At 37.7% G+C, this 18,967-nt stretch overlaps 1 protein-coding gene across 4 annotated transcripts in view; it reads left to right on the top strand.

The window, feature by feature from the left end:
- Positions 1 to 18,967, top strand: part of adgrb3 (adhesion G protein-coupled receptor B3) — a 216,490-nt gene that overhangs the window by 1,807 nt on the left and 195,716 nt on the right. For all 4 annotated transcript variants that reach the window (XM_059025012.1, XM_059025013.1, XM_059025011.1 and 1 more), the window contains exon 2: positions 1,402 to 2,167. In XM_059025012.1, the coding sequence (XP_058880995.1) occupies positions 1,417 to 2,167 (751 nt within the window). In that variant the 5' untranslated portion in view covers positions 1,402 to 1,416. The remainder of the gene's footprint in view (positions 1 to 1,401; positions 2,168 to 18,967) is intronic.

Here is an 18,967-nt window from a genome sequence, read left to right as displayed (position 1 = left end):
TCGGTTGTATTTTAGGGGGATAGTTGGTTGGTGGGTGAATTATTAAAATGTAAGTAAAATGTGTTATTTTTTTACTTCCTTCATTAGCTTCCACGAAGCTGACTAGGAACACTTGACACTTGATTTGATTAAAACCCCCAGCTTTTATGAGATGAACCGAAACACATGTTCGTTTACTTGATTTATATCATTTTCACACTTACTTGAAATTAAATAGCACTTAGTGACTCTGTTGAATGTTTTCCAAAGATGCATAACTTCTGATTTTATTGGGTGATCTCAACACTTCATCTGAGTCTACAGTTAGATCCCTAAAAGCCGGAGTATTAGCGCAGTGGGGTGTTGCTTTACAAACCAGGAAACATAGCATACTGGTTTATATTACAATGTAATTATGTGTTACAAATACACTATATACATCTGTTTATACTTTTTATTATTAATTTATTTTATGTAGATTGTATATAACAATGACGCGTAGCCTACCTTAAGAACCACGCAGCATGAATACGAGTACGATAATTACTGCAGTGTGACAAACGATTTACTTTTGTCAGTAGACAGTGGAAGCATTATCAGACAGACCTGGCAACACGCAGAACATAATGTATGAGCTAAACTCAAACTGTTTAATGGCACCTGCTGATTTCAGTAATATCCCAAGTCCTATACAAAAGCCGTGCATTATATGGAAAATTAAATGGTAATTAATATAAGCTCTTATTTTCATGTTAATCTGTTTATTGGTGTTTAATATAATTGAAAACTTGCCCACGCCGAATTCTATTTCAGACTAACTGGCATTATGGTGCTGACATTAAAGTAACAGAGCACAGTGATATTGAAAATAATGAACTGCAGCCGGTGTCTGTACATTGTCTGTAATACATTCTGCATATTTTGAATTGTTTTTGGTTTTAATACAATGTTTTATTTATATTGCTCTATGTTAGCTTTTCTGTAAAATACAATAAAAATAGCATTACCAGCATTATCAACACGAAGAAAATACAAGAATACAATTGTTACTTTTCCAGATATCCTCAGGTTACATCATTCAATTCAGCAATACAAAAATAAATAAGAAAAAAAAAAAAAATTTAATGTATGGTTTCCACATGGTGGCGCTGTTTGCCCAAAGTTAATTGTATCCTTCAGACAAAAAACTGGTTTCTAGAGTGTGTTAACCTATCAGAGAGCTGGCCAGGTATTTTCTTTCTTAATTTTATTGGACCGCTAAAACATAAAGATATTAGAGTCTAAGGGAAAAGGGAGGTACAGGGAATAACCATCAAACTGTCTATGGATCAGACGTTGCTGTCAGGGTTCACTTCAAGACTGTCTGTGTGTCCTCCTGCAATCTTTTAGTGTGTTACTTGCATTTTTGTTTCCTTCTTGCAGGCCAAATGACAAAGGATGAAGGCTATTCGTAACCTGCTGATTTATATATTTTCCACCTATCTCCTTGTTATGTTTGGATATATTGGTGCACAAGACTTCTGGTGTTCCACTTTGGTCAAGGGAGTCATTTATGGATCTTACTCTGTAAATGAAATGTTTCCGAAAAACTTTACAAACTGCACTTGGACATTGGAAAACCCAGATCCTACCAAATACAGCATCTACCTGAAATTTTACAAACATGACCTAAACTGTTCTAACTTTTCTCTGTTGGCTTATCAGTTTGATCATTACTCTTACGAAAAGATCAATGATTTGTTGAGGAGCAATGAATCCATCGTTCACCTGTGTGATTCAAAGAGCAGCTACATATTTCTGCAGCACGACAAGAATTTTGTGCAGCTGCGGAGGGTCTACCCGCTTGATTTCCCTGGATTGATACAGAAGAAAGAAGATGTTCAGAAGTCAGTTTTGGAGTTTTTAGTTCTAAACAAGGTCAGCCCTAGCCAGTTCGGCTGTCAGGTGCTGTGCACATGGTTGGAGACCTGTTTGAAAGCTGAAAAGGGGACTGTAGAATCATGTGGGATAGTGTATACAAAATGCAGCTGCCCTCAGCATTTGGGAGATGGAGATTTAGAAAACGTATTTCTGCTCAATAACGTGGTGTTGCCGCTAAACGCTCAAACAGAGGGATGTCTAACCCCACAGCTCAGGACTGCACAGGTTTGCAACCTCAGTGCCGAAGTCAAACGACCGCCAAAAGAGGGTGAGCATGTTCATTTTCACATCATCATAGTTCAGTGACGATATGACTGTTTCTGTACTTAAAAAAAAAAATCTAATCTATATAGGTTATTCCATAATGTAAACAATGCCATTGCATTACCCTCAAGAGTAATGCATGATAATTGAGCTTTTAAGGACGATCTATGCAATACATTGCGTCATTGGCTGAGCTGATCTGTCAGTTTACAGCGTGGTGTGATTGTTTTGATGCCTTGTCTTTACAGTACTGGCTAACCTGCTCTTTCCATTATTTTATGAACGCGATGAAGAACACTGGAGAGGGTTGCACTCTTGGCAGAGTCTTGATAGCTCTGCATGCTGAGCATGTGGCAGAAACACGTACTGTGCAGACAGTCTAGGCGTTATGTAAGAATTTCATGTCAGATTATATATATTATTTAAAATATATTTTAGTACCGTATAGGCAGGTATATACAGGTGCTTCTCTAATGAAATTTTCCTCCCACCCCACTTTTAAAAATTCTATCATGATTTCTAATTCAACAGTTCAAAATACATACTTATAAAATTAGGCTGTTGTGTTGCTAACCTCCACATTGTCAGTACTGTAGGCGCAATGCAATTTCCCTCTTTCCTACCTGCTCGCTATTTAAATCACAGGGTCTATTCAATTGATATAAACGGGTGAATCTAAATAATGCCACCACTTAAATATTACACTTGGACCAGAGCTTTGAAACTGACAAAAATACGCTCAGGAGACTCACACACATTGTTAGAGATGTTGGTTTCCTCAATCAGCCTTTGTTGTTTTTTTATTGAAAGAATGGTCTATTTAGATCTGCCACTGTTAAGCAGTAGTTTTTTTTTTTTTGTCTAAGTGGGACCCCATTTAATGTGACTTTTGTCTGACATGACCCCCATTGAAAAATGTTCTAATCATAGTTCATAATACTTATTTTTTAATGAATACACAAAAAAAATCATGACTAATAAAGCAAGATGCTAAAATGCTGAAATGTCTAGACTGTAAAATAACTAATGCTACAGTATATGCACTGTAGCCATTAAGTATGGTACTGGTTTTCTTGTGATGTGCTAATTTCTCAACCCCACTGAAACCTTTCCATGACCCCCTCAGAGGGTTACGAGCCCCAGTTTCAGAGTTACTGGTTTAGATCAATTGAGCATTGACCAGCTCCCCTGACTATTTTACTAATTATGGTGGTTGTAATACAGGGATCCACTGTATAGGGAATTTAACTTCAGTAAGAAATAGTATTATATTTATGCAAATGCACAACAGGCATCATGATTTTGAGGCTTTGTATATGAGTTAAAATCTCTCAAAGAAATATAGTAATAATAACAATAAACCAACCCAGGGTTTTCTATACAACACCCGTCCTGCTTCTCAGTGATTTTATTAGCTGCTGGAATTGCTTTTGTCACACTTGGCAGCCATTTTAATGAGGTCAGTATGGAGCATCCAATGAAAAAAATCATAGTGACACAGGTGTGCGGCAACTGTTTGGTGAACGTGTTAGAGTAAAGCCAATGGCAGACATTGTACTTTTCTAAAGAGTAGTTTTCTGTTGGTCTGAGCATATCCAAAGTAATTCAATTAAAATCACATTTTGAGTTTGTCCAGATGAATAAAGTTGGCGACAATTATCAGAAAACGGTTGGATGAGCGAGGGCATCATGTGGGTAATGGCATTTTAGAATGGAATACTGATTAGAGGGCACTTTTGTTGTACAGCAAGTATTATTGCATCAGCTACCTAAAGGATGACTTCCATCAGAAAGCTACAGATGAAAACTGAAACTCTGATAAACAGATAAATGTTATTAATTTCCTTCCATTGATTCTTCCTAGTGCCAGTGCAACAACACAAAGATAACAAATCAGAATTAAAAATTGTCATGCAATCATTCTCTTGTGCTTGTTTTTCCACAGTAGCTCACTTTTTTAATATTGGTACCAGTCGGATGAAAACTGATGCATTCCATTAGTTTTTGTTTCTGGCAGATGGAAATGAAGCACTTAGTGTATTCTGACAGACAGAAATACATTTTCATAAAATTCTGAATCATGAAAGAATCCAAGAGAGGCTATCAAAAGTGATTGTTATTTTTGTTCTGCCATTGTCTTTAAACATCAGTCAAGGTTTAAGAAATAACTTTCCTAGTTTTATGTTTTGCTATTGCATATTTGTTATGGTTCACCTTAATCTTATTTGAAGAAATTGACACAAGAATTGTATCCAGGGTCTTTTGTGCTGAAACTAATGTTTCAAAGCTAATTTTGTAATCAACCAAGCTATATATATTTCTACATAATCTGATGCCATCTTTTTACTTGCTAGTGGCATTTAAATTAATAAAAAAAAAAAAACTTGGAAGCAGTATTTTAGAACAAAGAAAATATATAAAATGTTTGTTTATTTGGGTAAGATGAAACCATATCAAAGTGTATCAATCTAAGCTTTGTTAAGGTTCAAAACTTCAATTAAATATAAATGATTAAAGGCAAAGGGGGGATTCTTCTGTTTGATAAAAACATGTTTTTTCTCAATATGTTGATAACCGCTTATCAGAGCCTGCATCAGCTTTAATGTTTAAAGATTTTACTTGAAGTTCCTATTTTTAGCACAGGGATGAAAACCCACCTTTATCTGGATAGCCACTAGATCACCAGCAATTGAAGTGAGCACCGTTGTCTGTTGCTTCCTGCATCAGAGTCAGCTAAGGGTTTTCTGATTAGAAAACTGTGATTGCTAACAGCTCACGGTGGCTCTGTTTGAATGAAATGGGGGTATTGTGGTACTGTTGAACGTACAGCACTATTTGGGGTTTCAGTTCTCCATTTTTATATATTTTAGATAAAGAATGGTTAGATTGAAAATACATAAAGCAAATGAAAGTAAATTATTTTTGATTCTGATGTTCAAATCTGTATGCAATTTAGCTTATCTTAAAAGTGCTGTGCAATTATTATAATCTTTGCTATTGTACTGATTCATTCTTCAGTTGGAAGTGTATTTACCAATGTCTCCAAATCATTTTACTAGCTCATTTGAGTATTATATTACTTTTGATTGGTTTCTAGTTACCAATGAATATTCATAGTAGTGCTAACAGAAACAAAATGTTAGAACTTGAAGCTAGTGCACTAACAAGTAACTACGATTTGATAGGTGTTACAGAAACTTGGTTGTCTGAGCGTGATGGAGACGAATATAATATTAGTGGGTATACACTGTATAGAAAAGACAGGCAGGACAGAAGAGGCGGAGGGGTAGCGCTATACATAAGAAATGGTCTTGAATCTTGAAGCCCAGGTGTTAAATCTGGACGAAGAAAATAACACCGAATCAATATGGGTCAGAATAATGGACAAAAATTCAAAGGGCATAATAATAGGAGCATACTATAGACCACCAAATTCAGACGCTGAGCAAAATAATCTGTTATACAATGACATTAGAAATGCGTGTAGCAAAGGAGAAGTCATACTAATGGGGGATTACAACTTCCCCCATATAAAATGGGAGAACCCGGTGGGGAGCATGACGGACGAAATTGAAATGGAGGAAATGACAAATGACTGCTTCCTAATGCAATTTGTCAAGGCACCGACCAGAGGGGAGGCATGCCTTGATTTAGTCTTTTCAAATAACGAAGACAGAATAACTAAAACAGAGGTCAGAGAACCATTGGCAAACTCAGACCACAACATGGTCTCATTTGAAGTGATTTTTAAAACCCCAAAAGTAATGACTAAAGCTAAGGTTTACAATTTTAGAAAAGCAAACTATGAAGGTATGAAACAGAGACTAACAGAAGTAGATTGGAGTAAAATAGAGAAAACATCCACAGAAAAAGGATGGCTGTTTTTTTAAAATGTAGTCTCTTGACACAGGGGTTCTACCAACAGACTGGAGAATTACAAACATAATACTGATCCACAAAAAGGGAGACAAAACCGAACCAGGTAACTACAGACTAATAAGCCTGACTTCTGTTATATGTAAACTTATGGAAACTATAATAAGATCCAAAATGGAAAATTACCTATATGGTAACAGTGTCCTAGGAGACAGTCAGCATGGTTTTAGGAAAGGGAGATTGTGTCTAACTAACCTGCTTGATTTTTTTGAGGATGCAACATCGACAATGGATAATTGCAAAGCATAAAACATGGTTTATTTAGATTTCCAGAAAGCTTTTGACAAAGTCCCGCATAAAAGATGAATCCTCAAACTGAACGCAGTAAGGATTAAAAGAAATGCATACACATGGATTAGGGAGTGGTTAACATGTAGAAAACAGAAAGTACTGATTAGAGGAGAAACCTCAAAATGGAGCGAGGTAACCAGTGGAGTACCACAGGGATCAATATTAGGTCCTCTGCTATTCCTGATCTACATTCATGATTTAGATTCTGGTATAGTAAGCAAACTTGATAAATTTGCAGACGACACAAAAATAGGAGGAGTGGCAAACACTGTTGCAGCAGCAAAGGTCATTCAAAATGATCTAGACAGCATTGAGAACTGGGCAGACACATGGCAAATGACATTTAATAGAGAAAAGTGTAAGGTACTGCACCCAGGCAATAAAAATGTGCATTATAAATACCATATGGGAGATACTGAAATTGAAGAAGGAATCTATGAAAAAGACCTAGGAGTCTATGTTGACTCAGAAATGTCTTCATCTAGACAGTGTGGGGAAGTTATAAAATAAAAGGGGTCACAAATGGAGATTAGATAAAGGGGCATTCAGAACAGAAAATAGGAGGCACTTTTTTACACAGAGAATTGTGAGGGTCTGGAACCAACTCCCCAGTAATGTTGTTGAAGCTGACACCCTGGGGTCCTTCAAGAAGCTGCTTGATGAGATTCTGGGATCAATAAGCTACAAACAACAAAACGAGCAAGATGGGCCGAACGGTCTCCTCTCATTTGTAAACTTTCTTATGTTCTTATGTTCAAAATAATTTTAAAAATCTCAAATGTATCCTGTGGAAACCAAAATATATGCCCATAAATAATACTAGTATGTAAAGGGCCAGGATTAGATTAGGTTTACTGTCTCTTTAAATAAGAGGTACTATACAACAAATACGCATAAATATTTAAATGCTTACCTTAAACACAGTACATGCTAAATTGTAGAACATTTAATTTTTTATGTCCACCTTTTAAAGACATTCTATTTTCAAATCAGTGAGTTATCAAACAAAATAAAAACATAAATAAATGTAAAAATAACAAAAGACAGTGAAATGCCCCCTTCTTGTACTAGACAGACTGATCTTTAGCAAAAATAACTTTTGAGCTCTCTTAAAGTGTCGTGGGCTAGTCGACGAAACACCAAGGACGGAAGGTGCCCACTTGAAGACCCCAGAGAAGAACCCTACTCAGCTCAGTCCAGACGGTTGTCATGCAGATGCGCTTGGGAGGCCACACAGTGGTTGATCCCTGGAGCCAGCATTGCAGCCGTTGTGTGTACTGATGTGTCAGGGAGGCAAAATAGGCTGATCCCTGGAGCCAGCATTACACTTCAGCCATCAACACCAGGCAGAAAGATATCTACATCATCAGATAGAAGGAAACGCAGATGGACATTAGTCTACAGCAAAAGAAGCTATGTCAGTTGGTGCTTATCTTGGCGAGAGAGCTGAGTCAAATATCAGCATGAAGTTTTAACACCTACTCTCGTGTAATGGAAATCTAATCTTTGATGCAGCTGGTGTCTTTTTCTTTTCACGTTCTCCGAAACGTGTGCCATCAGCCCTCTTCTTTTCACTCTGCAGGCCCGCCATGCAGCCACCTCAGAGCTACAATGTTGGAGGAAAACACAGCTCTGGGTAGCTTATAAGCAGGCCTGCACCCGGCCAGTCTACAGGGGTCCTCCCCACCCAGGCGGCGCTCGGCCAATTGTGCGCCGCCCCCTGGGAACTCCCGTCCACGGTCGGCAGTGGAATAGCCTGGACCCGAACCAGCGACCTCTAGGCTATAGGGCGCCACTCGGTCATTGAAGACATTTTAAAAAAGTCGTGCAGCTCTATGCAGTGTGTTCAATCATTTACCGGAAGCAGCTTAAACTGGCTGCAAGGTTCCTAAAGCAGATTGGGTCTTTGCCGACCGGATTATCGAAAGTGCCATACCGAGAGAGAACTTGCACGCAAAATCAGATTTTTTTTTTCTTGTTGAAATATTTTTAGATGATTTATCAATGTTTTATATGCGTCCACATGGGCGATGATAATGATGATCAGGAGGCGAGACCTGGTGATGAGAGTAAATGCTGGAGGTGATGATCTTGAATTGTGTTTTCGCTAATCATCCCGGTGGGTGAATATGTCACACAGACCCAAGGTACCGTCTGGTATCTTGTCTACGGTGACAAACTGTGCCTTAATCTACCTCCCATTTCTCATTATATCGGCTGCTGCATACTATGACTGAATGCTCACGAGATTATCAAACAATTCGCCCCGAGGCACACCAGTTTGATCGGCGGCAGCCATGTTGGGAACTTTAACGTGCATGTCATGTCTGAGTGAAAATGGATGGTTTTGTGACAATTGCTATTTCTTATGAAATCACTATATTGAAATGAACATTTCGATAGTAACCTGGTCGACAAAGACCTAATCTGCATTCCTAAATGTATTGCAGTGTATCTGTAAGACAAGCGTTTGCTGTATTTATTCAAGTGGTAAAAATATGTATATTTACACTGTTCTTTCAGAAATGTGAATTTTCAAGGGGAAATTTATAGTATTACACGGCAATGGGTACATTTCACTATAATCATGAAATTCGTGATAACTGTGAGGTCAGGGTTCCAGTCATGGAATGTGCTAGATTTCTCTTGATTGCAGTGTGAAAAATCAAGATGATTATCTAGACATGTTACCCCATATAGCCCCAATAACTTGAATGTCATAATTAGATCACAATTTCATAAGCAGTTGACTTTATACAAATTTAAATTAATTGTTACATAGGATAGATGCCATTTAACAGTGCAGTAGCTTTTTTAATTTAATTAACATGTTGTTCTATTTAATAAACTGTTGAGAAGAAAATCACATTATAGTAATGTGCATTCTTTAAATTAAAGTATATACAACAGATAAAACATTACTTATATACATATAAACTTTAATCAAAGTTATGATTAAGCTATCTTTGTAATTTAATCGGTACTGTGGCACAAAAATGGAGCGGAGATAGAGATGAAATGGCATTCTGAAGATATGTCATGTCCGTTATATAGCGCCTGCCCCATCGCCACATGTCGGCATACATTTCGGGGTGTGGTATCGTCAACATATTTGCCGAAGCGATTCTGATGACAGTGCAGTGTGGTCCCAAATAGACAACTGAGCACTGTGTTAAGACCCGCTGAAACCAGGTTTAAGTGGTGAAGTCAGGAACTTTAACAATTGAACACACTATAAAAAGTAAAGTAGTCCTAAGTAACAACTGTGTGTGTTTGGACTGACATAGAACAAAACATAAGAAACTAACAATATTATTCGTAAATTAATAATAAACAAATATATGAATTAAAAAAATCCTATTTTGCAGATACAATGGAGTACTATATTTATTTTCATGAGGACTGTAGCAATTTATTTTCATGGCAATTATTACAAGTGAAAATATTTACGTACAGTATATGGAGAGCAGCATAACAGGAGCGCCACTTCTGTATGTGTATGTCTGTCCTTCCTTTCCCTGATTGTTGTTAGTGCTGTTTGTGTGTGCATGTATCATGTGCAACTTTAAACGAGTTAACGACTTAACACAATGTATTTGCTTTGTTTCCGTGATTGAAATAAGTCACTACTATCGGCAGACCTGAAACAAGATATCGGTTTCGCTGCCTGATAATGTATGAGCTTAACTAGTTTGAAACTAGTGGTCCTCTGAATGTGGTCTGTCAATGTAAAATATTCTACTTCCTCACTGTCCTATCTATTTATTTAAATTTAGTATAGCAAATAAAGATAAAAAAATAAAATAATCGAGGAAGTGTTTGCTCTCAGTGGCAATACAGTAACCACAATACTATAGCAACTAGTCTCCGTTTTGAAGGACGAGTTGAAATCAAACAACTGCACGCAGACTGATTAGTTTCAGCAACTTTATTTAAGCATATCACAGTAACAACACAGGCACGTCGCATCTCTTCAAAAGCCAGGAGAAGGAGGCTTTGACTTTATGAATACACACTGTGAACAAGTAACTGAACAAACAGCACATTCAGGATTAACACATGCTGCAGATAACTAGATTATTTTTAATTACTAAAACATTTTACTTTATTTATTTTGCTAATAAATGTTAGGACCTAATGTACACAAATGCACAAACATGCACTCAAATGCAAAAAAAATAAAATAAAATAAGCTTAGCTATACTTTTATTCTTTACATGATCTTTTCACAAATGGCTGGGGACGATAGTTGGGGAAATATTCCATGAGAATTAAAGCCCTGGTTATATTGAAGCTCTAGTACATTACAAGCTCAGAGGAAACTTGATGCGACACCTCATGTCCCGCTAGAAAATGAATCAGCTGCTGCTACTGGTAGACAGATCAGGGAGGATAGTAAGTATTTTACACTTTACTTGTAGTAATGTCAGTGCAATGAAATAACGTACCTTGTATAATTATTATAAATAAATGATTGCCCTACATGCCTCTACCTCTTCTATTGTGTCGTGAAGCATGACCTACTACTTGCTGTTCTGACTTGCACTGTGATTTCTTGCTCTGTGCTACTGCTGCTCGACATGATCGCCACTTCTACATTCAAAATGGAGCTTGCGGTGACGCAAGCGCATTCTGTCTCTTAAAGGGATTGTTGCCTGGCCCTGATTGGATAGCACATTCCCCAACCTCCTCAGCATTGATTGGCTGTCACTGCGCCACTAAACGTGCTTGTGCTGGGTTTTTATTTTGATCAGAATCACACTTTTGGAGAAGCCACGGCCTCTGGGGCTGAAGCGTTTGACTTTAACTGCTGCATCTGCGATTGCCCTCGTTTCATCAGAATCGAGCCCTTAGAGTTTGTTAGTCATTCCATTTTGTAATAATTGGTGAATTACCTTTTTTCCTAATATTACCCACAGTAGCAACTTGGGCCATCAATTAAATTAGTACAGTGTGTTGACAGTTTTGCTGAAGAAAAGTAATCTTCTTTGTCCCACATAATATTGTTTGTGTCTAACTCTAAAGATGCTGCAGCAGCTACTGCTGCTTATCTGTCTTTTCTCTGCAGCATCCACCTCCTTTAGTGAATTAACCTAATCAAATGTTAATACTTCTGTTCAAAGAAATACACTCCAGTAGGGAATTACAGCTATTAAGGAGTAGTGATCACAGGTCTTATATTAAACGATTAACTTCTTTGGGGGGAAACAAAGAGCAAAGTTTGGTGCTGTATGGTTGAACCAAGAAACACTGTGTGCATGTGACCTTCTGGCAGACAATAATCCCCTTAAAGGCAATGCTGATCTTTCTTATATGACTAATAATCTCCAAATGTCAAGGTAATCACTGCTGTAGCTTTGTGTTGTAAATTACACAAGAGAATTTCACAGGGGGAAAGCTGCTGTCTTGTCACAGCTGTACTGCTGTTTCATGTGTGCAATTATTCATCTGAGAAAGGCCAGCCAAATGGATTTACAAAGGGATCTAGCCCATGAGACTAATTCCACTCCCAAGGTTGAAAATAAAAATGACAGCTAAGTGATACTACATTGGTTTCTGATTTAACAGCTGACAGCATTGAGATAAGCAGGTAAAATGACCGTCTGCTGGTAAAAAGACTCTTTAGGTTAATTTGGATTAAAAAAAAAACCTAGAAAATAATCAAACGTGGTAAATGGGGGGGGGGGGGGGGGGGGAAGTTATCGAAGGACGAGGCCAAATGCCAAAGATGTAATGGAAATAAGTATAACGTTGTATTTGTTGTTTAAGCGTTAATACATATTGTTCTCTATCGCATGAGTTTTCTTGACTGAACTAATACTATTTTATTTCCAGGCGTGAACAATTATGTACAGTACAGCTGAACAGTCATCAGCAGACATATTATCCTTTCCAGACTCAGCATGCCATTTTTGCAGCTTGCACACTGACTCAGCTCGCCAACCTGTACCTAACCACCAAATGTGGCTTCTGAAGGTTGATATTTTCTGTTTCGTTGCTGCAGTGTCTGGAAGGGGTTAAAATATTATTCTCAATGCAGGTTGTATTCAACAGCAGATCAGCAGTAACATTTAATACAGCATGTCTAAAAATGGAAGAACCTTTCAGTATTGGTTACATTTATATCTGTCATCCTTGATTGATGGTTCACTTAGGGACACTGCATGGCATAAGCTACAGGTTCAGATATGACACATTTTCACAGCAGGGGCATGAATGACAGAACATTATGAATAGCTTCTCGTTTGTGGGTTTGCAGGTATTTCTTCTTCTAGGATCCACTGCAAGAAGAACATTGATTTGACTTTAACATTTTTATTATAGTTTAAACAGACCTACATTTAGTCTTCCTTTACAGATTGAGTAATACATAGACAAGCTATTAGTATAGTCAGCTCCTTAATTAAACTGCTTGGCTTTTATACTTTTAAAAAAACATATATTTTGTACAATTACTCAGAATGTATAAGGATATTTTATAATGCATAGAAATGAAAAGAAAAATAGTGAATGAATAAATAGCAATTTCCAGCCACAGCCTTTCATCTTTAGTTTTGTCTCTGCACATTCCAAACATTTGCAACTGAAGAAAAGGGCATCCCATGGTAATAACGGTAGTTCTAAAAAAGAAGTAATTATTTTTAAAACGTGGTTGAGCACTGCTTTATATAAACTAGTTATATGTAAAAGCGCTGAAGTCTGACACTTTTAAATGCATTCGAAAACAGTATTACTGAACTCTGTAATGGTAAATTATAGAATGCTGTGTACTCCTGCGTGGTGCATGCTTTCTCTATACAGGCCACCAGGCTAAAGCTAATATATTTTGTTTTGTGTTTTGTTAGTAGCCGAATAAGGACTTGTGTTAAAATAAACAATTATTTATAAATTATTATCAAGTATCAATTATTTGTAAATAAGAACATATGAACATAAGAACATTTACAAATGAGAGGAGGCCATTCAGCCCATCTTGCTCGTTTGGTTGTTAGTAGATTATTGATCCCAGAATCTCATCAAGCAGATTCTTGAAGGATCCCAGGTTGTCAGCTTCAACAACATTATTGGGGAGTTGGTTCCGGACCCTCACAATTCTCTGTGTAAAAAAGTGCCTCCTATTTTCTGTTCTGAATGCCCCTTTATCTGATCTCCATTTGTGACCCCTGGTCCTTGTTTCATTTTTCAGGTCAAAAAAGTCCCCTGGGTCGACATTGTCAATACCTTTTAGGATTTTGAATGCTTGAATCAGATTACCGCAGTCTTCTTTGTTCAAGACTGAATAGATTAAATTCTTTTAGCCTGTCTGCATATGACATGCCTTTTAAACCCGGGATAATTCTGGTTGCTCTTCTTTGCACTCTTTCTAGAGCAGCAATATCCTTTTTGTAACGAGGTGACCAGAACTGAACACAATATTCTAGGTGAGGTCTTACTAATGCATTGTAGAGTTTTAACATTACTTCCCTTGATTTAAATTCAACACTTCTCACAATATATCCGAGCATCTTGTTAGCCTTTTTTATAGTTTCCCCACATTGTCTAGATGAAGACATTTCCGAGTCAACATAAACTCCTAGGTCTTTATCATAGATTCCTTCTTCAATTTCAGTATCTCTCATATGATTTATAATGCATATTTTTATTGCCTGCGTGCAGACAATAAAATGCAGAGAACTGCTGTGCACCACACACTTTAATTGAGACTCTGTGCGCACATACAGGACCAAAAGCTGCTCAGGGCCCAGGTAAGTTTAAACTTTAACTGATAAGAATTTTTAAAGCCAGCTGACCCTAAGTTTCTTTGGTCTTACTTGTGTAAAAGCAGTATTAAATACTAGTAATAATAATGCAAAAAAAATGTATCTGCAGTATGTATTTAGAGTATTTTGTCTTTCGAGTATAATACCACTGTAAAAGTGCAAACAACACGTTCAGCAGGTGACAGAAACAGGGACTGAGCAATAGTTCTGAAAATGACCCTACCAGTGAGCGAACTGGCATTTAAAATAGGATCTGTAATGCCAAAACACTGCAGCTGCAGCATCCATAGTTGTTGACTGGTAAAAATATACTTATATAGAGATTAAAATGGAGCAAAACATGGATCAAAATTCTCCCAAGGTGTAACAGAAGTTCACAAATCTCAGTAGGAAATGTCTAAACCTAAATAAAACCAATAAGAAACCAATCAGTGTTAACAGGTTTCTAACAAACTATGTGAAAGCTGCTATTATAAGTAATGTAATTATTAGGGGTGGGCATCGATATGAAAATTGTATATCTATATCGTGCACGTATTCCGATATCGATATCGATAATATCGAAGTCTTCCAAAATACAAAAAACTATTATAACACAATTGCAATATGAAACATATACATATAGACGTTAACAGATATTTACATAAGAAAAGCAATAACTTACTTTAACTTAGTATTTTAATATCCATGGAGAAAACAAGGTCTTGTTATATTGTTTTACTATTCCATGCCATCATCAGCTACCTCAAAACTGAAATATTTATATACTGTACTTCACTGCGCAGGCTAGCCAATCTGGAAGTAATTTAGTCTTCTTTAATGCACGACACATCTAAATGTATTAAGTAGCCTACGGTGTCATGCTGAATGTTGCATTATTTTGTGATGTGTTTTGATGTTTTAAAAGTACTTCTAATTTATAATACCTAAAGTTCACATTTTAAAAATACATTACTAATAGTGTAAGTAATCGCATGGAAAAAATGCAATGAACCACACTGACGCATGCTCACATCTCAAAATAATCAAAGAGTGCTTAATGCAACATGCAAATTGCACGTTCTGAATGGAAGAAAAAATAATAAAAAATAATATATACATCAAATTATTTAAGACCATTTTCCTGTGTATTATGTTTGTTTGTGTTAAGTTTGTTTTTGGATGTGTATCCCTTTTAAAAAAGACGGTCCTGTTTCTTAATTAGTTGATGCACGCACTTTTTGAAAACAGGATATATAAGTGATTGGCCGGTGAGAGGAAACAGGTGAAGAAACGGGAGTAGAGGAGAGAGGGTACACAGGTTATGGATTTGTTGTTTTTCTTGATTTGTAGCTATTGAATGTTTTAAATACATTTGTTAATCAGGTTCTTAGAAAAAGAAAAATGCCAATCAATGTAATAAAATGGTTAAATAATACTTTATGTGTGATGTTTGCCTACAAGGCTAACAATGATTGGTATGTATAGGGTTTGTTGTATCTTAATATAAAATAAACTTGATTATACTGTGTTTGTATTTTTAGCAGTATTAGCAATAAAAAGTCTCTGCGAGCATACTTTTTTTTTTTTTTAATCCCACGATATTGCGATATGGAAATTATTATCGATATCATATCAAAATATCGATATTGGTGCCCACCCCTAGTAATGATATATTATGACATTCCAGTAAAGTGCAATGAGTGATTGCGTTTAATCATTTAATAATGTGTTATTGTAATAGTATTCTATTTTTGTGTTAATACTTATTTGAAACATGCAGAATGCGGGTGTGGGAGGTCCAAGGGTGTGGTAAAGAGCATTTACAGAAAAAAGTCACACAAGTCTGATAAAGTTCAAGTTCAACATTGTTTTTATTTGTATACACCGTTAGTGATAAAAACGTCCACAAAGTAATAATCCCGAAACAAAATAATAAAGTCTGAAATCACCAGGTTCAGGACAACCCCATAACCCTTCCGCTACGCCGGAGCTAGAAATAGTTTATATAACAATGATGTAATGGTGTCCCCCTTGGCAGCAATTGTGACTGATATAAAGAATCAGATGCTCTACCCCATCAATCTCCTGCGAAAGTCCGGACTTGTTAGTGCTGGAGCCTGACTCAAATACGTTTTGATGGACTCAAAAGCCTCCTGGCAGTCAGTTGTTCACTTCACTCAGTTCAGGTTATGCTTCCTTGTTAAATCAGTGGGGAGCTGCCACTGTGGAAAAATTTTGAATAAATCTCCTATAATATCCCACCAACCCCAACACTGATTTTACTTGCGTTTTAGTTTGTAGAACTGGTGAATCTACCAATGTCTGTATTTTTGACAGGACTGGCTTCACCTTTCCTTGTCCTAAAATAAACCCAAGGTATTTAGTTTCATTTTTTCCAAATGCAATTTTTTAAAAAAATTAGCCGTAAGACCGGCTCTTTGAATAGCCGATAATACACCACTACATCATCTATGTATGCAGCAGCATACCCTCGATGAGGCTGTAATACTTTGAAAGGTTGCCGGTGCCCCATGTAAACAAAATGGCCTGGTTTTAAATTGGTACAATTCGTCGGGTCAATAAAGCACTCTTCTCCTGATTTCCAGTGATAGTGGAATTTGCAAATAGCCCTTTGTAAGATTGAGAGCTGAGGTGAACTTAGTGCCCCCTAGCTGGTTTAGGAGTTCATCCACATGGGGCATGGGATACGCATCGAACTTGGAGATATTGCTTACCTGTCTGTAGTCGACACAGAAGCAAATGGTCCCATCTGGTTTATCCACCAACACGATTGGACTGCATAACTAACTCTGTGAAGGCTCAATTACTCCAAGCTCGAGCATCGCCTCCAGCTCCCGGTGAACACCCTCCCGCCGACTTTCTGGAACCCAAGATGCTCACCCTCAACTTTAGCTGAGTTTGTATTTTATGTTCGATGAGGTCAGTTCTTCCAGGTCAGTCTGAAAAAACCCCATCAAAGTGTTGTAACAACTGGAAAACATCATCTCTCTGTGCAGGGTTTAAATTATCCCCCATTGGAGCCTCCGCTGCTTGCAGTGGTTCATCACAAGGACCTAAATAGATATCCAACGAGATAGGGGACATATAAAATTCTTCCTGTTCTTTCTCCTTTCGTTGGTCCGACAATTGGATCTCATAATTAACTTTCCCTATCCGTCAAATTACCTCAAAAGGACCCTGCCATTTAGCAAACAGTTTACTCTCAGCAGTGGGGAGAAGCAATAGTATTCGGTCACCTGGATGGAACACTCTCAATCGTGCAGACTTGTTATACTGTGCTTGTGGTGAATGCCGCACTGCGTTTACATTTTCAACCAATTCCAGGTGGTCTCGTAATTGTAGTACATACTTAACAACAGTATGTGCTTTTGGAGGACTTGCTTCCCAACTTTCTCTAATCAAGTCAAGAATGCCCCGCAGTTGATGGCCATGCAGTAATTCAAATGGGGAGAACCCTGTTGACGATTGGGGCACTTCTCGAATCGGAAAGAGAAGGTAGGGCTGCATCCTAACCCAATTCTTTGCAACATTCATTTTAGGGTCTGATTAGGATCCACAAGCCCATCAATCTGTGGGTGATAAACCGATGTTCTGATAGAGCGAACCTTAACCCTTTGCGGTCCTATGTCGGACCTGGTCCGCCATTGCAATTTTCCCTTTCCGGACCAATGTCGGACCCTGTCCAATATCATCAAAAAGATGTAAAAAACAGGTCTCTAGTCATTTTTTCTCCGGAAAAAGCCGAGAAAACCATTCAATGGCCGAGTGAGACCGATAGGAGCCGAGAGAAGCCGGAAAAAAAGGGGCGTATCTCCTGAATACAGATAGATACAGACAGGAGGCTGTGTGGTCCAGTGGTTAAAGAAAAGGCCTTGTAACCAGGAGGTCCCTGGTTCAAATCCCACCTCAGCCACTGACTCATTGTGTGACCCTGAGCAAGTCACTTAACCTCCTTGTGCTCTGTCTTTCGGGTGAGACGTAATTGTAAGTGACTCTGCAACTGATGCATAGTTCACACACCCTAGTCTCTGTAAGTCGCCTTGGATAAAGGCGTCTGCTAAATAAACAAATAATAATAGCCCCGGCACCACATAGGTAACACGGACATAAACAAACAAGATAGCTGCTTCTGCATCCAGCGCTCAAAGAATATCACAGACATTTGCAGAGCTTTTTTTTAGAAGTTACAGTAATAAAATAATGACTTGGATCGCATTATTGAGGAGTTTGGTGATAAAATGAGTGATCAGGAGGTGATTTATCGGTATGCACTACTAAGAAGAGGTATGTGAAAAATACAGCGAACAAGGGGTGGGGCAGGGCTGGAGATATGCAGTGCCTTTTAAACCTGTTTTACTGTGAAAAAAAAAATACTTTTAAACAGCGCATCTAAAATAAAATGCAAGTGTGAAAATAAATTGGACCTGACTCGCCTGAGACGCGCTGAATAAATGGACCGCTAAGGGTTAAGTAACCCACAAACGGGTTTCTCTGATCAGTAAGAATCTCCTTCGGAATGCCAACCTGAGAAAAAAGTTTTACTAGTTCAGTGGACTGACTCTGCAGTTACTCTACGGAGTAGCACGGCTTCGGGATATCTTGTGGCATAATCCACAAAAAACAAAATCATTATCTGGTCTCCGTGCCATCCTAAGGTCCCAGTGTATCCATCCCAATCCATTCAAAAGGAGTTCAAATGAGCAAACCAAACAATCTGCTATATAATTCCTTATACTGCGGTAAGTGCTCAGCCAGTAAAATCTCGCTGGTATGCGATCCTCCGTCTTTTCCATGCCGAGGTGACCCGAGAATGG

Source organism: Acipenser ruthenus, chromosome 6 (assembly GCF_902713425.1).
Source record: "Acipenser ruthenus chromosome 6, fAciRut3.2 maternal haplotype, whole genome shotgun sequence".
NCBI lineage: Eukaryota > Metazoa > Chordata > Actinopteri > Acipenseriformes > Acipenseridae > Acipenser > Acipenser ruthenus.
The sequence above is the reverse complement of the archived record's forward strand: the minus strand, read 5'-3'. Positions and strand labels throughout refer to the sequence as shown.